Source organism: Ceratina calcarata, unplaced genomic scaffold (assembly GCF_001652005.2).
Source record: "Ceratina calcarata isolate Rehan_Ccalc_2016 unplaced genomic scaffold, ASM165200v1 scaffold125.2, whole genome shotgun sequence".
NCBI classification, from domain to species: Eukaryota; Metazoa; Arthropoda; class Insecta; order Hymenoptera; family Apidae; genus Ceratina; species Ceratina calcarata.
This window is the reverse complement of record NW_017133516.1, coordinates 19,513-41,647: the sequence shown is the minus strand read 5'-3', so window position 1 is coordinate 41,647 and position 22,135 is coordinate 19,513. Positions and strand designations below refer to the sequence as shown.

The following is a 22,135-nucleotide window of genomic DNA, read 5'->3' as shown; positions in this document are numbered from 1 at the left end:
TACTACAAAAGAACGAGTTTATTTTAAACAGAAAGTAGATTTTTATTTTTATCATAGAGCCCTAAATTGTCCCAATGTACAGAAGTAATTACCGATTGAAACTTACTTTTCAGTTTAATCACATAAAATATATTTCAATTTGTTTGTTAAAATATACCGAGTCAATTTTAAATTATATATACGTACATCGAACAAAGTATGTAATGTTCAATTCTGTTGTAACACGTCAGCGTCAAATATACACGTGTTAGGTGGTAAAGGAGCTTGTTGTCAGTGCTGTGGTGGTGACGGAGTAGGTTTCGGCATTTTGGCTAACAAACCTTGAATCTCTTTCTTTTCGTCATACGTTTTCCACAGTTCGTACAAATTAATTATATAACGTGCTATCTCTTGGATCTTTTCCATGTCAGCGTTCAGTTCAGCGAACCATGACTTCAAATCCTTTTGCAATATCACACAAGCTATTTGTAAGCATCCTGAAAATATTTTCATTTATGTCTATCGTTTTTCATTCGATGTTTTGATTGTAATTTAGCACTATTCTCTTACCAATAGCTATTTGGTATGGTGGATACAATAAGCACACATCGGTACGTAAACTATCATTAATTATCCTCCATGCTAACGTTAATAATTGTTCATCTGGACCCACATCTTGTATAAGAATTAATAGAGGTCTGTATGGTTGATATACTATTAAACAACAGTCTAAATGTTCCAAAAGATAAAATTCACATTCTGAAATGTGACTTCCACGATATGGAAATTCTTGTGAATAAGCATAGTTAAACTTATTCTTGACTGGAATATCAAATTAAATAGTATATATCTTTTGAAAGAATCTATTTATAATTCTTTTATTTGAACGTACATACCTACAGTTTGGCAAGCTGCAATTAATCTGTTATGAGAAATTACTCCAAATTCTTCTACCTTCGATGCTAGAAAAACTGACGTAGGTGCTAATAACAGAGGGTCTATGCATTTCAGGCTGTTGCGAGCGTAAAATCTTTTGAAGTAAACAGTTGCTGTGGCTATGACTTGTTGCCTGAGCTTCAATTGTTCACCCAACACTTGTATTACTGAAATATGTATAAAGAATAGTATAGTAAACAAATATGCAGTTACATTAGACTCATGAGTAACTTATTATCTAGGTTGCAATTTTAAATCAAACGGACGATATTCTCGACTAATTAATGCTCAGCTTACAATTTGCAAAGAAGATGAACAACTTTTGATATTCTTCCTCCGTAAAAGTTAATAGATCGTGCTGTCGTTCTCGCACCAGATCCTGTTTATCTAATAACCACTGTTGACTGGAAACAATGTGAATTCTTTAGCATCTTATGAAATAAAATTCTTTTAAGTCAAAGTTATGTTAAAATATCTGCACTTACTGATGTGAACTCTGCCAAAAATTACCAGCCATATTATTTCCCTTGTTAATTAAATCGCCGCAACAATGCGCAGGTATCCTCAACGTGCCTCTGTTATTTCCAGATTCTGGAATACGCAGTTCTAATTTGAATCATCTGAATTCTTTACTTTAATCGCTGCATAAATACAAAATTCGACACGAACATCACAGGCGTCAACATCCTTCTCGCGGTCACTAACATTATTTAAATTCACGTTTCCTAAAACGACCTTGCTTCGGCTTATTGTCGTTCCTCGGCGTTCAGAAATTTACCGATTTTGCTCGCATCAGAGACGATTGTGCTCTTGCTGTTCGAGAGATACTATTCGAAACGATGTTCCGAGCTATGATACGAATATTCTATGGTACAATTCGTAACGCACGTGCACATGATCGTTCTAATATAGATCATACAATAATAATTCACGAAACATTGTCGCGAATAGCTTGAATGTAAATGGTAAAATGATTTTCCTCGAACAAGCGAGTGCAGTGCAACGAGGACTCTTATTATCTCAAGTGCACTCGTAGTGCTAACATTTTCTACGATGAATTACTAACCAACATTAGTACACACAGAGTAGAAAACGAGTAAAAAGCTGAATGACTTAACGTGGATCGATGCTCTTTTTTTCGCGTGGGAGTATAATAAAGGATAAAATCATCCACGTTGACTTATGAAATTAGATGCAAACAATATGAATTTAAATAATGTCATGCATTGAGCTTAAGGCCATTTAAATATTTTATCCCACACGAAGCTGCGGCGGAGACTATTTTTTAATAAATCACCTCCACGTCGCAGGTACCTAGTTTTCTCTACACTCCGTTTTATAATTTAATAATACCACAAGGTTCAATATTGTCAATTATATATTGAATCCTTCTATTAATAACGCGCTTTTAAAATTATCAGCTCCTATCCTTGAGCCTTTTCTCTGGAAAAGCGTGCGCATACTTTTCAACGTTCCACAACTACAACATAGTTTAATGCTTATATCTAGGAGGTATATAAATTCCAATATATTTACTTTGACAAAAAGTTTAATTATCGACCCATATAATTACGACTTATCGTCGGCCTAATAATTCTACCGGAAAATGAACGCTCCAAGTTCAGGGACGCGGTTAAATAAGGATATGCGAGCCGATGGAACTAATAAAGTCGATACTGTGTCTCGTGAGCTAACGAGCGTATTATTAAATTACAAGATAAAGGTACAACGTTATTATACGGTCTTATAGAAAATTATGAAAACGTTAATATTGATGACTGTATAAAAATTATTTTTAAAGGCTTACAGAATTATTATCTTCCTATTGTGTTATTTATAAAAAGATTTAAGTACATGTGATTAAGTAAAGAGGATAAGAGTTGTAAAATATTTATTAAAACAAATACGCAGGATCGGGAGTGTACAGGAATACGCGTAGTCTACGCGCTCTACGCGGTTTGCCATAGAGAAACGATAGCGCGCTTAATTATTAACATGACTGTATGGGCTGCATCGATGAATGAATCCTGTTGCGCAGACCGGTAGCTTTCATTGTAAAAGCGTCGATAGGCCACACCATATAGTCAAGTCAGTCGGGTTCGCATCGGGGTGGGCAACGTCGATGCGCGAGTTTCGCCTCGTACCAAGTGTTCGTTTCGCCGTGCGTGCGTGCCGCGTCCGAGAAAATATTGGCAAGTGATGTCCCGGATTAATTGGCCGCGAGAATGATCGGTGCCTCGTCTGGCGTAGCGGCGTTGGAAAACATGCGGAGGGAGAAATGTTCCCGAAACGAAAACGGCGGTCGGTAAAACTTAAAGGGAGCAGGCGTGGACTGTGGGTACGGAACGGGCGTGGGGATGAACTCAACGGGGAACGCGAGAGGGAGGAGGACTGGGGCGCTTCCTGTGGTTGGCACTAGCCTAAAAAAGCTCCATAAACAGAATCGCGGCCGAATGTCTTTTCAATGCGACGAAAATGGTGAAGTGTGGGAAAAAGTGGGCATTGAGTAAAGGGTTTGACAGCTCGAACCATGACAGAGGCGTCGGAGGAGTAAGTAATCACTTGCGGGAACCGAGCACGGCGATGCATACTATGTACTTTCCGATGGTTTGCTCCGCTCCGGGGTCTGAAACGTCCGTGGCTATCTATGGGTTTTAACGTTTTCCCCCTTTCCCGTCGATAATCGAAGCGTCGGTCGGAACGCGCGACACTTGACAGCTCCGTCTGACCTTATCCTACCCATTCCCCTTTAACGTATTTCCCACCTATCAATCGGTTCTCCTTTAAGCTCCTGGCATTTAACGCTCGGGATACGTAGTTTATTCTCTGCCTCGGGAACGTGTCGTGTTCCGCTCGAGCATACGAACATTTTTCACGAGCGAACGTATGATTTCAGTTTAAGTGTCGATGTGTTATCCCGTGTCCGTGTAGGGGTGACCGTTCATTCATTAAATCGATGTCACCGCGTAACATCTGCTATCGCGTTGTATATAACAGCGATTCTTCGCTTTCGCGTACATGTCGGTCTTGCGCGTTTTTTAGATCGCCTTTTAAGTAATTTCATTCGCGTACCAATTTCTCCCCGATTTCAAAACTATGAATGGAGCCTCGTTTCTTACATACCTTCTCTAATAAAAATGAATTTCATACGAACGTATGGAATACTGTCAATTAAAATGAAAATGTTTAATCAATTAAAGAGGAAAGCATAATGAGTATGTGTAACAGCAGTGTAAGTGTGATGGGAATTCACTCGGTGTGGTGTTAATTTATTGGCATTTCATTTTTAGTGGTAACTATCTAGTGAGGGTTCGTGCCCAGGTAATGACAAGGGATGACAGTTCAGGTGGTTGGGTTCCTCTGAGTGGTGGTGGTTTAGCAAATGTTTCGGTGAGACGGAGACCAACTTCTTTGAGTGGACACCAGACCAATAACACTAATGGATCTGGTGTTTCTACTACAACTGCCTCTAATACAAATACTACGCACTCTGTATCAACTACAGCTGCTGCTAATACCCAAAGTCATGGATCTTCTAATAGTTCCCCGTCAGGTACACCTAAGAAGAGGCACGAGTATCTTATTTATGGGAAACGCATCACTGATCAATCAGTAATACATCCATTTCTTAATCACAGTAGCACATAGTAGTTGATCCGTTGAGTTAAATGTCTGTCTGTTTCTCCACAGGTCGTTCTTAGCTGTACAATTAAAAAGGATTTTGAATATAATAAGGTAATGCCAACTTTTCATCACTGGAGGACAGGGGATAAAAGATTCGGATTAACGTTTCAAACGGCTGCGGACGCGAGAGCTTTCGACAAAGGTGTTCGTACGGCTGTTGAAGAATTGTTAGAAGGTAAATTATTAATTGGATCGGAGTAATTTTAATGAATCCGCATCGTTAGTAGATGTTTCATTAACTTATCGATATTTCGTTGCTACTTTTTGTGGAATGTGAAAATGGTAAGAGTGTTAGACTTATAAACTTCTATGTTCTACTGTTCACTCTTGTATGACTGTCTAACTGTGTTTCTACTTTGTTGTGCAGGGTTGACCAATTCGACGTTATCCGGTAATTCATTAGACGCTGGCGACGAAGATGTATTTATGGTAGGCATTCATCGTAGGCGAGTGAAATTTCTAGTGTTGTTCAGTATGTGTAAGGTTGAATTTGCGTTTTAGACTTTGAACTTACCTGTGGAACCGCTGGAACCGCGTCCATCATCGGATACGCCTCACGGAATAGTACGAGTTCCCAATTATCATTCCCAGTGTTCAGATATTCCTGATTCACAGAAACCTATTCATTATATTGGTGGACCATCAATAAAAGTGCCACCGTCTCAGCATCCTCTCGCGTCGGCCGAAGATGTTGGATCAGATAGCTATTCATACGTGCAGCTCACGACGCTTAATCACGAATACTTATATCCGATCATCGGCGATCATAAAGGAGACCGGTTGAATAGACATAATACCAGCAGTTCTCTCAAAAAACCGGATATTATAGAATCGCAACCAACTAAAACTACCATGGAACGTAATGTACAATTACGGTGTAAACATTGCCAAGAACTGTATACAGAGCAGCACAATCCTAGAGGATCTTGTGAATACGCACCCGATCCCATTAAACGGGGAATCGCAAAAATTTCGTGTCTGTCCTGTGCTCAGGGTATGTTGTACCACTGTATGAGTGACGCCGAAGGTGATTTCTCTCAGAATCCTTGCAGGTGAGTCAAATTTACTTGAAATATTACTGCCGTCAGTCCTGTTTCGTCACGATAGAATTCGAATATCGTGAGTGTATTTGATAATTACGTGTTTGACGGGACGATTATCAATACGTTGGTAAGGGCGCTAAGTAAATCAATATCGGCTTGTGTGCAGTTGTAGCACAGAAGAAGGATGCGGACGCAGGTGGTTTGGTTTGGCGTTATTATCACTGATCGTTCCTTGCTTGTGGATTTATCCTCCACTAAGAGCCATTCATTGGTGTGGCACGTCTTGTGGAATATGCGGTGGACGTCACCATCCGATGGAATAACTGGAGGAACCCTTTGATATCTCTGCTCCATATTCGGTTGAATCAACAACCAAGTTCTCTTCATCACGCGGTGCTGTGGCTAATGTGTATGAGTGTCACGACTTGAGTATGGGACGTTGTCAGAGGTATCAAAGGGGTAGACAGTTACCAGTACATGCACTTATCCATCAGCGTCATCTCTAAGAATAACTTGTTTCAAAAAAGGAGGACAAAAAAGTAACAAAAAAAGTAACACCCCCCCCCCAGAAAAAAATATTACACAAATTATCGCATTTAGCCGTGAAACCATGTATATTCCATACATTTTGTATATTTTATTAGCAAAATGCATTATTTAGTCACATCTGTACATTGAACAATTTGAGAATGGACGTCGTTTAGTGTCAACTCTGAATGATTGGTCCATCATAATTATATCTGGACTGACCAACTATTTGTGATACATGGTGCACAATGTAAGAATTCATTCAAGAAATGTGACACAATTTGTTATTCCCAGTTTGAAAGCTAGTTTTCGTCTCGTATATAAAAAAATGAAACAATAAAAGAGAGCGAGTGAGAGGGAGAGAGAGAAAGGAAACTGTGCCCTATATAATTATAAGATTGAATTCGTGGTGATCGACGAAGACTATAAAGACATGCATTAAAAAAAATCTGTGTGGTATTATAATAACTAAATTAATTTATTAATCTAAAACAATTAATTTATTAATCTAGTTTGTGTCTCGACACTTTCGTCACAAAATTAAAAGTAAATGCACCTCTATTATTAATGTAAAATATGTTATCTGAACTTTTTTTATTTTTTTAAGTACGAGTTTTGTATATTACTGTACATTTGAACCCAGTGTTGACATTATTTGTCTCGTAGTGTGTATTTATAAAGAAAATGATCTAAATTAAATTTAATTTAATTGAAAACGTATGTGTATATTTTGAAATTTAAATGTTTTATGAGAAAGATTGCGAATTTTTAGTCGGTTTCAATAATTAGCACAAACTGGTTGGCGAAACTTAAATTTTCAGAAAACATAAAGGCATTAAGCACGATCATTCGATGGAAAGTGATCGTGCTTACCTGGAGTAAATAATTTCGTTTACTATAACACGCAATTTGGTTTTTATATTCATTTTTTGTATTGTGCTTTTAATATTTACGAAATATTCATATTTATATAAACTATATAGCCGGTTATCTGTTAAATGAAATTTCTTACGCTTCACTACGTTGGCACACGATGTTACACGCTAAATAATATCAGTATTTACTATTTACTAGCATGGTACTTCTAGTACTATTCATCTTATTACTTCATGCGGAATGAAGATAAGCTTAAGAAAACTTTTAAGTACACGTATTGTCAGTTTGAGGCTTATTATGTATTGGAACATGTTTTCAGTTCTTAGAGCTAAGTGATAAACCGAGTTGTACAATATTGTAAACGACGTATCCACGTTGGCAATTTGTTTTGCACAAAACGGATTGTTTGCAGATCTGAATCTCTCTACTTTATAGTGTATGTATTATATATATTTCTGTAACATATTTGGCACTCTTAAAAGAACTTTCATTTCGCTCTACTGTTGTTATCCACTTCGTTATTTTTCTAATTGTACTAGCAACTAGTGAGTAACTCGTCTCATTCAATGTACTCTACAGTAATTGAAATGATCTTCATGATATTTGAATATTTAGGAAATTAAGGTATTTTTGAAAGATGGATGCTGTTGGTTTTTAGCAATAATTCTCCTTATTGATCAATAATTATACATTCTTTATGAGTGTTTCATGTTACGATGGTTGCAGAAAAATCCTTTATTCGCATTAAGCATTAAGCATCTGAATTTGATGTTCAAATATTAATTGGGACAAAATTAATTACGAACTTATTGAAGCGTTAAGAATGATTAAGTGTGGCACAAAAGCATAGTTATTTCCTTGCTCATTGTACGTGATCATAAATATTAATGCAAGCTGGGAACTAATAATTATAATTTTCAATCAATACTTCGAAAATGATATAATAGTTAGTACTGATGGATCACGTGACTGATGTAGAATAGAGAATTCTTAAAATGTAAATGGTAAAGTTAATCTCACCTTCGGAATAATTAATTAATTGCCCGAAGAGTTAGATCAACAAATTTTTTACAGAAATTTACTTGTTTAGGAAAGAGCATTAAATATTTTAGGGACGTACATGAAGTAAAGAATTAACTACGTATTATTGTTCAATAAGTTTTGTTTAGGAAAGAGCATTAAATATTTTAGGGACGTACATGAAGTAAAGAATTAACTACGTATTATTGTTCAATAAGTTTTGTTTGCCTTATATGTTTCTAGTCCAATAATAATAATGTATTTTTAGTTCAGTTTCTTAACTAAATACTTTTTTGTATCAAAAATTGTCCTGTGCTCTAAATTTAAAACGATCGTGTCCATAGACCTCGCACACCTATGCAACACTGTATATAATTTCATTAACAAATTAGATGAAACTATTTTACATAGGAGGAAAATTTTTTAGATTTTTTTGACGATTCTTATTTGTTGAGCTTTGAATGGCATTCGTACAAAAATTGTAGAAACCCTTGTTTTTAAAGCGTATAATACTGTGTAAATATTAAATTGTTTACTGCCATACAAAAATATTTAATTTTGATATCGAGAAAGTTTTGTTAATACCCGTTGATTCAAAGTATTCCTCTGGTACGCGTAACTACGATTTCTTTCTGTGTATGATATTTAATTAAACATTGCGACCCGTTTCTTTTTTAGTTAAAATAAGTACAAAAGATTTATTTTTTCAATAAGTCCGTTGTGATGACTCATACCAAAATGAGATGTAAAAGAATATGTTGTATAATCGTTGTCACAGGTGTAGTTTTGTATGAGAAGAGAAAAGTTTGCATGACTGAGCGAGCGTGTACGTAATTCTATTTAAATTTCTTTTTAATTATGAAGCGCGAATGTGGAACGTGATTGATCCAAGATATTAAAACGATGTCTATAATTATAATGATCAATAATGAATAGGAAATATAACTAAATATAGTTTGTACGATAATTATACGACAATGTTGATGATAATAATTATCGATCCACAGTCACGTATGGATGCATATACAAAAAGAGCGTGCGACTTATGTATATGCATGTAACATAACGAGCTGACGAACGCGGAAAAGTATGCACAATTATTAGAGAATATGTGTACACGAAAAAATATATGTGAAAGTTGTCAAACTGGGAAAAAAAAATGCATATATAAGGTGCCTGCTAGAAGTGGAAAAAAAATGTGCAAACACAATTTGGTGGCTCAAATGCGAGTTTCCATGTAAAAACTTAGAGAGTATTTTCACTGATGATGTAAATGCTATAAACAGTTAAAACGAAATACGATTTTAATTCACAGATTCATTATATCATAAATGTTTAAATCTTGTATCATTGTAATTATATAAGATATGTATCATAATCCAAATGTATAAGAAATAAATATATTGTATCATGACGAGATGTCATAAAATCAAGTTTGCTGTTCTGAAGTTTACGAAATACATTAAAGTGTATTCTGCAAAAAGAAATAATGCCTCCTGTTTTTAAATCACTGAATGCTCGTCACTATGAAAAACTGTTTAATTTATATTACATGTAATAAAATAAAGTTTACATTGTGCCAACTGTCTAAATAAAATATATACATAATTCATTTGAATAGAATAGAAAATATTAATGTGGAGCTGGTGTGTGACCGTCCACATAAAAGTTTCTTGTCGCTTTCGGAAGTTCCAATTCAATGCCGTCTAACTCTTTCGTTAAAATAATTTGACAACCTGAAAATAAGATTGTTTTAATCATTGCTATAAATAATGTCACTTTACTGTTTGTCTTTCGTGTACCTAATCTGGAATTCTCCTTTAAAAAAGGTGCTAGGTCTAATAAATCTTCTTCCTTTTCTTCAGCAGTCGGGAGCTTGTCCGTATAATTAAAGTTTACATATACGTGACAAGTGGTACATGCAAGTGAAGCTTCACAAGCACCTTCCATTTCAATACCATGTCTATGTGCTAAATACAGTACATTGTCTCCGACTTTCCCTTTCACAGATATCTTCTTTCCAGTTTTATCAATAAAAGTTACATTTACTCTGTAATTTAAATATTCCAATAATTAATACCTGTGATATACAAGACTATCGTGGTTGCATTATACTTAATGCTACAGAGTTTTGTCTCTGTTTAAGAATACAATTTACTTTGTTGCTTTTACCTACATATCAGCTTCCGACTTTGGATCCTGCATTTCGTATTCGCCATGGAAACAATCTAAAAACCATTACGATCATTTCTTTAGGCGATCAGATGCTATGTTATTTCTCACGTTATTTATAGTTTTACAAATATGTAATGTATTTACATTTCGATGTGTGGATTTCGGAACTTGGTACTGTCATTAAATGATTCATCGGTAGCAGTGATCTTATCATACTTTTCCATGTCGACGGTCTCAAAATTGATGTCATTTTAGTTTGAATTCCGCTAAGTAATCTTTTAGCGAAAACGTGTCAATGCCGCGCACATTTTACAAACAAACGCACGTACCTAATTTTACTCCAGTAACTGTACAACATATTGATCGGAAACTATAAAGAAAACTGGTGCTACAGTACATCCTGATTATCAACGAATCACATTCTTACACACAGCGACGGCGTGACGAGTGCCGAGTCTTTCGCTATTAGTATTCCTTCCTATGTGATTGCTATATGATTGTATCAGATTGTATGATACTGGATTCAACATAAATAAATGTAAAATTGTAAATAGAATTTAAACGTTAATATTTTACATGAATAAAATGTCGTTTACGGCAATATTTCGTGCAGCCAACTCAAGAAGTATGTGAACATTAGAGCACTGGTAAAACAAATTTTTAAAATATTATTTAATCATTTCTCTGCATATTTCAGACTTGGCTGTATGTGCTAATAAATTTCATACATCTGTGATATGTCTGGATTTAAGATGGAGAATGAAGTAAGACTTTATATTATACAGAATGATTCTCATAACGTGGCGACTTCAAATAAATTGTATTTTAAACTTTACTAACTCTAGGAAAGGTTTAGCAATTAATCCAAATGCTGAAGGACCACTGCTAAATCTACCAGATTATTCATTCAAAGATAAGGAAAAGCCTGTTCCTTATCGTGCAAGGCAATTGGGTCGTATACAGAAGCATCAAAATTATATGGTATTTCTAAAATTCCCACAATTTTGCGAAACGACAATAGTGTTAACAAGAAGACATTTATTACAGAGGAGGATAGCCCAGTTAGTTGGAGAAGTAGATCATGCAGTTGAGAAACACGCTAGATTACTAAAAGAGGAGGAAGAACGTAGACAACAAATCCTGGATAGTAAATTAAAGCCCAAGGGACAAAAGCTAATTAGTAGTGAATAATACTGTTTAGTCAATTTCATGATTTGTGAATAAATTTAAGATATAAATTGTATATACATTTCACTATTAGTCATCTGTAAACCTGTACAGAATAGATACTACCATTTTTATTTAAAAGACCGAAAGGGGACAAAAGAGTCGTTACAAAGATATACAACATATTGCAAACTGAAAAGTATAACTTTATTTTAACTCATAATCCGCGGGATATTTTATAAGTCGAGGTATTTGTGCTTGCTGTTCCTGCGGAATATCGTACAGTCTGACTGGTACGCGTCTCAGCTGTCTAATTTGATTGCTAACATTTTCTAACATTTCTTTGGGAACATTGTCATCAGGAAAGATGTGCAGCCTTTGCATAGTGTATCTTCTTTGCAAATTTCCATCCATTGAAGAATAAACTGCTTTCTTAACAATCTGTGTAATGGAAATGAAATGTTTGTATTAATTAGACTATGGATGTTTATGCAGATTTCAAAGACCTGCAGTTTAGTAATGATAATTGTATTAACTGTTTTGATAACTAGATAATTACCATAGTGGGATCTTTGCTATGTAATTCCCATGCAAGCGTCCAAGTAGCCCCGCCGCAATATGTAGTATGATGGAAGTATACACGCTTCTGCCACTCGTCACCACGTAAGGCAATCTGCTTGCTATTTATTACTATTACATGATCTCCACAATCATCTGTAGAAACAATTAAGTTTCAATGTATTGAATGCATCACAAGTATTAACATATACAATTGTACTTACTCATAGGATGATAAATGGGTTTGTATAATCCCATAAGATACTTTTTTATCAATGGGGCACTACGATATGGATCTTGCCAAGTTGCATCGAAAATATGCCAAATCCTTGCGAATGTCCCCCATTGCTAAATTATACAAATTAAAAATTGCATATGCAAACGTTATAAACAATGTAATTCTAATAGAAAGATAGAGATTGTTTGAAGAAACCAACCTGTCCTTTGCGAAGAAGTGACATCGTAAGATACCTATGGAACTTAATTTACAAATATTAATAATATGTACAGTTTTAAATTATACTAAACATCATGCGTGTGGTTAAAGTAGTGCACGAGTTTCTTAATTAAGCTCGTTCTTAAGTTGGTTGCAGTGGTTGCACGCGAAGGCAGTGTTGAGCACTAAAAATGGCGCAAACTGCTACTTTTCAATCACGATCGTGATTTTACAATAATTACGAGGTGTGATCGTGATTTTACGATCACTGTGATAAATCACAGTTAGGACGGTATTCAGAGTAATAATGAGCAACATAAATTGGAAGTTATGTAGCTTCAATTCATTTTTGAGTGTTATGTTCTAAACATAAATATTAAAACTTTTGAGATTATACACAATAACAAAATATATACTCATTGTGAAAGATAACTGTATTAATTTGCAATTACTGATCTTTACAATACATTCAAAATTGCTTCAAATTATTTCTGGGTTTTTTTACACTGTTCACTACATTATTCTACTTCCTGTCTCACTTACACACTCTTTCTTTCTCTGTCTATTGGTTTTGAAACATTCCGATGCTAAATATCATTAACAATACTAGCTTCGACAGAATTCCGTAAATGCAAACGTAAATATTGTGGTACGCAAGTGGGACAAAATGATAATGATTTAACGAATTTAACGAAAAGCGCTTTAATTTGGAAATATATTGGAATTATATTCTATATTTTGAAAGTTAATACATTGAAAATAATACTGTAGCGCAGTTCTTTTTGTTTAATACAGCCTGGAGAAAATACTTTGCACAGATTCAGCTGCTTTGACAAATGATCAAATACTATTAAACGAAATTAAAAGAAAATTGAAGTGATCAAGCCTAAAGCCTCATTTGTCGATGAGAATTACTCGTAGTATTTACACCCACTTCTATTCCAAAAATTGCGCAAAATAATAAAGGTACGTTAAAGAGTTTGGCAGAACGAAGTGAACGACTGCAAGCACTTATCGAAGAACGTGAATTTCTTCTAAAGACAGGTAGCTACACCACTGACGATACAATTATTATAAAATTAAACAATGTAATCAGATCTCTAATGATGAAGTAATATATTTTATAAATTGTACAATACTTTATAATCTTTTCTTACTATGTACATATATTGAAATAAATATATTTTACATAATTGTTTTGTGTTGTTATATACATATTTAACATGTTATATACATATTTAATAATTTAATACATTGTTGTATGTTCATTATAGTTACAAATATAAAACAATTCATATAAAAGTTTTATTTTACAACTTACATTATAAGGTGCATTTTTAATTTCTTGTTGGGAAGTGTTAGGTCAAAGCAAATCGTTTCGATCGGACATCGATCGAGTCTACAAGCCCGTTCCCAAGAATATAAAAATCTTGAATCATTGCCGATAAATTTAGAAATAATCGACCGTCCGCATTATATTTACGACCATTGATGTTCGATACTTTAAAATCTTTCATTTCTAACGCTTGGGGTTTTAATAAAACTCCAATTAACGTACCGCCGTAAGTGTCATGGAAAAATAAGGCGAACTCGTCATAACCATTCTAAAACCAAAATACAGTTATTAAAAACATTTCGCATAATGTATTTCATTCACTTGAATACTCTTCTACCAAAATTCTCACAATTCGCTCACGATGTGTACTCCACGATATTCCGAAACGGAAAGGCAGATTCGACCAATTTTCCACATAGGCAGGGCCAGGTAGCCAGAAGGATTCTTTGTTCTTCGCCCTGCTTTCTCCCCTTAAACCCCTTCAATTTTCTAAAGAATACAAAAATGGGGAGGTAGAAATGTTTATAATATGAATTAAATAAATAATAGAATTTAAAACTTCGTTACTGAATATTTCTGAGCCAATACTTACACTTCATATATAAAATATTTCATAATTAGGTTTAATTTTACAAAAGAGTATCGAAGTGCTACAAAATCGAAATACGGTGAACGAAGTATGCGCTTGCGCATATTACTCATCCATGTTGATTCTTATTAATCCCAGACACTTCTTTACCTAATTATGAAATATTTTATATATGAAGTGTAAGTATTGGCTCAGAAATATTCAGTAACGAAGTTGACCTAACATAGTAAAAGAATATATATAATTTATTATATATTATCCTTCCACATATTCTTACATACCTTCGACGTGAGTTCGTCTTGCATAGTTCGAAATGATTCTCGAAGTTCTCAAAACTGTACTTCATATCGCCACTGCAACTCTTCGTTTACCTTAATTAATCTAGTTTCCTTTTCGAGACCTTTTAATCTCCGCTGATCTTCTGTAGCGCTGTTTAAACTGTTTGCTAACATTTTACATTGTTCAACGCTACACACAAATTTCGTTTCTAAATTTTCCCTGTGTTTTTGCCATTCCTGATTCAGCAAATTTAAATTACGATCTTCCTTCCGTTTTAGCTACACAGAGAAGCATTATGTATATTATATTTGCGTTATACACGAGGAATTTTATCGTGGCCCTACCTCAACTTTAAATATCTCCATTTGTCGTTCTTTCCAAGTTTTTAGCTCATCTACTATTTTGTATGGTAAACTATCATCTAAGATTATCTTCCTTAGATCCAGGCTATTAGGTCCATCCAAATTAAATCGCTTTTCGTTAAATTTGTTAAATCATTATCATTGTATATATTCACTCCGTATAATAGAGTGGCAATTTAATAGGGAAGGGGGCAGTGGGGATTGTCCACTACGGGCAGTGCCCGTATAATGAAATATTGCGTATAAACATGAATGACAATTAAAATATTCGTAAATATGTATTTTCGTTTTATTATACAAGTACTTCTAAAATACTCAGATATTTTATACATTCGTTAATAATGTAAATGATTTACTAATATGGTTTTAATATCTTTTGTAAATATATCCAAAAATACCATTATACGCTACACAATACAAGTTACAAATCATTTTTAACAATATGTATGAAACAATGATAAGTAAAATCAAATCATATACCAAATAATGATCCTAGAAGATAATAATCATTGACGTAAAAAGTAGAAAGATTTGATCAACTGTAATTTACGTACTTATATTTAATAAGCAGCTATAGCTACATCATTAAATTGATGAAGAGTAAAAATACTTTGAACACATCTCTATGAGTTTACATCTTTATCATTACATTTACATATATAAGCTCTTCCATTTTTTAAACATTGAACCGTATTAAAACATACATGCTGATTTTTATAATACGGTATATTCAGACTTGTCTGTTTGTTAAAACTGATTTATTGTAAATTTAATCTACATAGACGCGTATCGTACACGTCGGGGAATACTCACAAATTGTGTATGCGTTAGGTATTGTTACGTTTCTATACCTACGAGGTGCGTTTGTCATTAACAACAATTAGTATGACACGTTATTCGATAAAAAAAGAGAAATTCAGTGTCGTCAATAATAAATGAAGAACCATTTAATATGCGTAATGTCTATATAGAAAGTTTCTTTGGGTACGCGAAGAGCGCAGTGGCAGATTTTCTCTCAGGGAATTCTCGGTAAAATGCGATGTCAAGATGTATTGGAAACATCGGAATATAGAGCGTACAATGTAAAACGTAAAATGTAAAATGGGACATATTTACAAGCGGACCTTAGATATCTGGTTCATATCAGAATACATGTTGAAGGCGTTCATTCTCAAACGTCGCTAGCTCTCGTTACTTTCCGAAGTATCTACGTTGGAAGACTAGATTAAAAATGTCTACAAGATTCAATATTGAATTCTATAAAGATTAACCACCTGGTTTAAATACGATAGAATCAAATCGCTATTCAGCCTGCGATTGAATAATACCCTATCATTAATGCCTTCAATTTTTAATATGCATAAATTTATTACTCCCAGTTACCAATCCATATTTTCCTTATTAAACCATACGAAGCCATTCAAGATCTCCACTCATTTCAAGAGCCATCCGTTTTTACTACTCAATCCGTCATCGCGAGACTGCGGAGGAGTAATTAACGTTACTGCTCCATTCTCAGCTGCCCGAACTAATAATCTAGCACCAATGTAAATCCCACTCTGATACACAAGTCCAATTTCGAAGCGCAAGGCGGCCGGAACTCCGTTCGTGACAAATCGTGTTCCTTGAACAATCACGAAGCCCTGCAGCCAAGGATGGATCACGATCCTTTGGTGCACAAGAATCGAATCTTGATTAGAAACGTGAGACTCCGTCGGCTTATCAGATGCCGTGATCGAACTCGTGATATCCCTCGGCGCCGGTGAACACGACGTCCACCCAAACTCTCATCGCCTCCGGACTCGGTGCCATTAGGTGATACAGTCTGGATGATGTCTTAATGATGAAAGTCAGCGACGGCTGCGGCGATCGTACGGTGTTCATGTGGTCCACGTAGACTTCCTCGATTGACTGAGAGTGAAAAGATAATTCATTGGCATTAGGCATTTATAATCATTTCGACTAATTCAATTTAATGTCTTCATTTTTATATGATGATAATACATATTTAATACAAAACATTGTTTTATTTAATATTCCATAAATTTAAAATAGTGATTCGAGATTTGCATATACCTGGAAGTAAATCACTCCCCGCGCTTTCCTGGATGAGCTGTCGCTATAATAGGACAACGTCTTCCTTTTCCGGTCGAATACGAACCACCGTTTGTTCCAGTGATGGAACTTTTTGCTCATCTTCGACAGATAACCGCTGCAGCTGGTCGTATCGACCGTAACGTCGTGTATCAGCGGTAATTGGTGACCGGCGGTCTCGATGTGATGCCTCAGGTCCAGGGATTCGGATTTGATCGGGAGGTATCTAGTCAGCGGCCTCTGCGCCCATAAATCATCATCGAATTTACAAGCCGTGAAACGAACTGTCATATCGAACGGTAACACCGTCGAGATAAGTCGACGTGACGTATGAAAATAGAATACGGAATTGGGGACGCACGTTCTGACCTATTCATTAATAGTCTTCATACCGTCTCTCATAAATTAAATATCGCCCAGTCTTATGAATTTAATATACGAACAGGAAATGTTTTATGATCGTAAAATGTACTTAATAATTGTTATCGTTATAACTGGCAAACAGTAGTTGGTACTTCTTTTCAATAAATGTGGAACTGGCAGGGGAAAGTTATTTTTAAATTTAGAAGAGTAACAAGAGTTTCGAGTATTCGTAAAAGTATACAGCTGTCTGTTTCGCGAAGAGAAAATCTGTCAGAGTTAAAGATGAATTTTGTGAACCAGAGACTGTTGGCAAATGTTATTTTGTTGTGTTTTCTTTTCAGAAAGTGATAATTCATTTTTGAAGCACTCGAGACGTGAAATGACAACTTGATTAAGGAATTAACGTCAATTTTTTAAATTCAGAACTAGGCAACGAGCATATTTTCCATTCAATGCTAATAGAGAAACGCGTGGAAATTTACATGTGCTGCGAAATTGCTTTTACAATGGCGTCTGCCTATGTTTCCCCGGCGACCCTCGATCGGAAAATCCATTGGCATACTTCAATGACCCTGACGTTTATGACCAATGACGCTAGCTTTTATGCTCTTTACTCGTCGTTAATGTCCGATAAACTTGGAATATGTGAAGGACTCATACGCGCGTTTTATTACTCTTATATACTCGGTATTTTATAATCTAATTTCATTAAGCAATTGTAAAACCACTTGGACGTCAGTTTAATTATTAACATTAGAATTATCAACTTTTTTTATATATGCATATTTTTATATAGTCGTTTTCACTGGAGAAATATTCTAGTGTTAATTCCATAAAACATTTTATCTTTTGAAATGCAAAAGTTAAAAGTACCTGTAATTTTGATTTTTCACGATGTTTGACTGGTTGCAATGGGCCAAGGGTATCCATTTCACTGGAGGTTTGTGACAGTGGGCGGCTTCCGTTTCCGTCGATTATTCCTCCACTGTTGTTGCTGAATCTCTCGCCTTCCATTGATGTCCTCCTATCGTCTCTCATCTAAAACACAGATAAACAAATTTGTAATACCTCACAAAATTATCGTAGACGATTCTATATTATCCAATTATAATTAAAATATGTATATTTGAGTGATTATGAACAGTACCACGTAGGATGACATATTTAAAATTAAATATATTATCCCTTGTTTTATACTTTGACACACTGGAATAATTTCTAATCACTGGAAAGATGTTGAGCTTCAAAAAGAAGATCGTGCACTGATTCCAACTCAACTAACTGATTCGAACAATCCTGCCAGAAGTGCATGTATATGCGTTTTCTAGCTACAGTTATATTTATAAGTCTCGAAGCGAGAACATGCGTACAAGTCATACCTGTTTGTGCAACTCTAATAAATTTTTTCAATTATGAATCAACATATCATCAACACAGTGTGAAAAGAAAAAAGTATAGAAAATTAGACATGTAGATTTAAAAACTTGTAGAACTAAATAATAATCCAATTTTTAATGTTTATTAGTATCTTGTATTTCAAACAGAAATCATCTAATTTGTTCTTACTTTCGTTGTTAAATGTTAATAAAAATGTTTACGTGTGTTTTTTATAAAAATATGTTTTGTGTAAATGTATCAAGAAAAACTGTTTGTTACTTCGATACTTTTTCGCAGGCAGAGTACAAGGAAAAAGTAATAACTGTCCTCGTCATCCAGTCCAGTTTGAATGTCGCAGAGAAGTCTCTAAGTTTCTTTCGCGTTGTCTCGTAAATTTTCATTTCGCTGCGCGAAACGACGGGAATTAATGGATTGCTGGAAATAACTCAAACCGAGCCGTGGCCCGGCAGCGGCGTCCGGAGGCTGTTAAAGTACGGTTAACGAGAAAAATTTGTGCAATGAGGCGACGCGCCACACGGGGAGAAAAGAATGACGCGTGGGCGAGAACGATGCCTCCCGTTGCCTTTTGTCTTCCTCCGTTTATTCGTCGAAGGGTTCGCACGCGCGCACATACACCCTACTTTAGTCTCGGTGAATAACCCCCATCGGAAATAATGATTCACGCAGGGTGGAGAATGGAGTTTCGTCGCATTTTTACTATAATCGAACATGTGATCTACCGACGTTCTTTATTAATCTTTTGGATAAAATCGGAACTCCATTTCTTTCTCAGTTCTAATCCAAATATCTTAATATATACGTGTACTCGATTTTCTTAACAAATATACAGAATGCTTCACCAGACGTTGCCTCCTTGGGTTTCGTCGTTATTGTTATACGTGGCAAAGAATGTTGACTGGTTTCAAGAAAGGCACATTCTTGTGTTATTAGCTATTGTGTAGGTGGACGCGTAGTAGAGATACGAAGATCATCAACATCTTTTAAATAGGATTTTATAGCTTTTCCTGCACCGATCGATGAAGCTTTATATTCTCTACGAAAAACCTATTAATATTGAGGCGACATTATGTAGTTAAGAAGATATTTTAACTTTAATATAGCTACGAAGTTACAACTATCGGATGACAAACAACTTAATACAATATTGGCTACCTTGAGTTATATCTTGTTTTAAGAAATCAATCTTCGAGTACGAAAACATTTACAATTAGTCATTTATAGTCACTAATTGTAAGATAGGTCGAAGGTTTGAAATCAATTCTGAGTCATAAGACTCGGGGTCACACTCTCCCCAATCTTCAAGTCACACACCCGCGATTTCCCAAATGAAGCAGATTTTTACTAAACTCCGAAGCAACCATTTTGAAATGCAAAGTTACATCGCAATCAGCAAAGCTCATTTCCACGTGGATCCCGAATACAATACAACATCTCATGATAATTTATTCACATAAAACGTTCAGTCTACCGACCATTTACTTTACATCATCTAAGAAATTAATTATTGTCATATATTACGTAATAAATCCGGTGGAATGTTACTAAATTCAGTGACGATACGATCTTTCATATTAATACTTTCTCGTAGAGAACATAATGCTTAATCGAGCGGTGCAGAAAGAACCATACAATTCAGTTTAAAAACTATTGATAATCTCCATATCTCTACTACGCGTCCACCTACAGAATAGCTCCCAATACCTCTCTTGAAACCATTCAACATTATAAATAAACATTCTTCACTACGTGTAATAATAATAAAGACGAAAATCAAGGTGATATCTGAACAGCCCTGCACACGTACCAGCAATAAATAAGGCAAGTTTACTAAGTTTAAAAAATTGTATTTTAAACTTCTGACCTATTTTTTCGCGATTAGTTTACCGATTATAAAAAAGCTGTGACTCATCTCCAAAATACCGAGGACCGTAACAAAAGACCAGCCGAAAACAATCAAACAGTACAACTCTTTCTTCAATCGAATTTTGAACAGTCATAAATGAATCTTTTATGACATAAATCATAGCAAGTGAAAACTAAAGCATTCGTATGTACATCACAAGAAGAGTATACAATGCATTCAAGATAGAAACAAAAATTGATCACTTACTCGTCGCTTGCGAACGTGCTTCCTCTTATTATTTCTATTGTTCATATAGCTCATCCACACTAAAGACATTTTCTACAAAATTGCTACTACTTCCGGACAAAACGTCGATGTCAACACTACCGTGCAATTAGAAAACAAGACACGTTCTGTTTCTCTTTACCAAAGAAAACTGTCTTAACTTCTGCAACTACGAGATACAATTTTTTTTTTAACAAATTGGAGACAATTTCAGTAAAAACGTGAGTGTACGGAGAGTACGGAACTGGATGAACGGCGGCGAACAACTGGTGTCCGCGTACGAGCGTACACCGGTCCTCGTTCACGGGTTAAAACGCGCCGCTCCCCTCTTCCCGGCCGAAAAATCTTTTTCTGTGCACCAGGAAAATCGACCGGTCTCATTCATGAACAGAATCACCGCCGCGGGCGTGTGCCACTGACCACCGCCTTGTTCAACAAAAAAAGGAGACGAGCGCGAGTTCTGCGCTGCGTAGCGTTTGGGGAACCTGCGTCACTCCCGATCTTTATGTGTTCCACGAGTCTTATTCGAACATGACGACGCGAAACAATCCCGAAGGCACCCCGCGATTGGGGGTTGCGTAAGCTGCGGAGAATTTCGGTTTATCATTTCTCCCGGTTTACATCGTTGAACTACGCGTCCTACGCGTCTTACACTGTCTTAGGTGTTCCTGTATTTCGTACCTTCCAATATCTCTTACGCGTCCAGTAGGTGGTATTAATTCAACGAGATTTAATAAGAAATATTCGACTGTTAAAATAATATCGACAACTTCGTATGATAACATTTTTCACGATTCACATTCTTTATTAGTTGAGAAAAATTATTACTGAAATGTGAAGTTTAAATCTTAAGCGTCATGTGTCAGCAGTGACAGGAATAAAAGGAAGGAACAAATTAATTCGTCCATCTGCTAATAATACAGTGACAGTGAAAAACAGTTCTTGTTGTTCGACGAGCTTAGACAAACATTGAACACAATTTTAGAACGTCTCTGCTCTAAACCAAAAATTCTCTACACGTTCGTTGTCACATTAATAATTTCTTTTACAATTACAAAATTGTAATCGAACATCTAAATTGCTATTATTGATTTAAACATGGAAATTTCTTTTTCAATATTCTTCCTTATTAGGGCATCAATTTTTGTTAAGGATGTATTGGCTACACACAGTCAATCCCGAAA

At 35.3% G+C, this 22,135-nt stretch overlaps 6 protein-coding genes across 11 annotated transcripts in view; 2 read left to right on the top strand and 4 right to left on the bottom strand.

Annotated features, from left to right (window-relative positions):
- Window positions 1-5: 5 nt before the first annotated feature.
- Window positions 6-1,956, bottom strand: CycC (cyclin C). 2 transcript variants are annotated; one of them, XM_018028603.2, is made up of 6 exons: window positions 1,585-1,956; window positions 1,401-1,506; window positions 1,213-1,319; window positions 876-1,082; window positions 550-801; window positions 6-476 (listed from the first exon to the last, which is right to left on the bottom strand). In XM_018028603.2, the coding sequence occupies exons 2-6, from the start codon at window positions 1,430-1,432 to the stop codon at window positions 271-273; spliced, it is 804 nt and encodes a 267-aa protein (XP_017884092.1). In that variant the 5' UTR covers window positions 1,433-1,506; window positions 1,585-1,956; the 3' UTR covers window positions 6-270. The 2 variants fall into 2 exon arrangements, with proteins under 2 accessions (XP_017884092.1, XP_026671393.1); XM_026815592.1 differs by having other exon boundaries at window positions 1,401-1,956.
- Window positions 1,957-3,009: 1,053 nt separating this feature from the next.
- Window positions 3,010-9,499, top strand: Spred (Sprouty-related protein with EVH-1 domain). Of its 5 annotated transcripts, none has more exons than XM_018028629.2 (6): window positions 3,010-3,465; window positions 4,206-4,527; window positions 4,606-4,774; window positions 4,967-5,028; window positions 5,101-5,651; window positions 5,809-9,499. In XM_018028629.2, the coding sequence occupies exons 1-6, from the start codon at window positions 3,446-3,448 to the stop codon at window positions 5,963-5,965; spliced, it is 1,281 nt and encodes a 426-aa protein (XP_017884118.1). In that variant the 5' UTR covers window positions 3,010-3,445; the 3' UTR covers window positions 5,966-9,499. The 5 variants fall into 5 exon arrangements, with proteins under 5 accessions (XP_017884118.1, XP_017884127.1, XP_026671386.1 ...); XM_018028638.2 differs by having other exon boundaries at window positions 3,011-3,465; window positions 5,003-5,028; XM_026815585.1 differs by lacking the exon at window positions 3,010-3,465 and adding an exon at window positions 3,504-4,147.
- Window positions 9,500-9,522: 23 nt separating this feature from the next.
- Fdx1 (Adrenodoxin-like protein 1, mitochondrial Ferredoxin 1) lies at window positions 9,523-10,650 on the bottom strand. Its single transcript, XM_018028691.2, has 4 exons — window positions 10,386-10,650; window positions 10,243-10,294; window positions 9,869-10,116; window positions 9,523-9,802 (listed from the first exon to the last, which is right to left on the bottom strand). The coding sequence occupies exons 1-4, from the start codon at window positions 10,489-10,491 to the stop codon at window positions 9,699-9,701; spliced, it is 510 nt and encodes a 169-aa protein (XP_017884180.1). The 5' UTR covers window positions 10,492-10,650; the 3' UTR covers window positions 9,523-9,698.
- On the top strand, window positions 10,594-11,493 carry mRpL52 (mitochondrial ribosomal protein L52). Its single transcript, XM_018028705.2, has 4 exons — window positions 10,594-10,866; window positions 10,939-11,005; window positions 11,087-11,222; window positions 11,289-11,493. The coding sequence occupies exons 1-4, from the start codon at window positions 10,818-10,820 to the stop codon at window positions 11,430-11,432; spliced, it is 396 nt and encodes a 131-aa protein (XP_017884194.1). The 5' UTR covers window positions 10,594-10,817; the 3' UTR covers window positions 11,433-11,493.
- A 91-nt stretch (window positions 11,494-11,584) lies between these two features.
- Window positions 11,585-12,592, bottom strand: mRpL13 (mitochondrial ribosomal protein L13). The gene is made up of 4 exons (XM_018028679.2): window positions 12,404-12,592; window positions 12,191-12,314; window positions 11,968-12,122; window positions 11,585-11,849 (listed from the first exon to the last, which is right to left on the bottom strand). The coding sequence occupies exons 1-4, from the start codon at window positions 12,425-12,427 to the stop codon at window positions 11,616-11,618; spliced, it is 537 nt and encodes a 178-aa protein (XP_017884168.1). The 5' UTR covers window positions 12,428-12,592; the 3' UTR covers window positions 11,585-11,615.
- A 3,117-nt stretch (window positions 12,593-15,709) lies between these two features.
- The window catches only part of LOC108627337 (myb-like protein AA), a gene marked incomplete at its 5' end in the record, with an annotated part of 20,345 nt that continues 13,919 nt past the window's right edge, over window positions 15,710-22,135 (bottom strand). Inside the window, 3 exons of the mRNA XM_018028532.2 lie at window positions 15,710-16,879; window positions 17,045-17,302; window positions 18,299-18,463. Of these exons, the coding sequence (XP_017884021.2) occupies window positions 16,691-16,879; window positions 17,045-17,302; window positions 18,299-18,463 (612 nt within the window). The remainder of the gene's footprint in view (window positions 16,880-17,044; window positions 17,303-18,298; window positions 18,464-22,135) is intronic.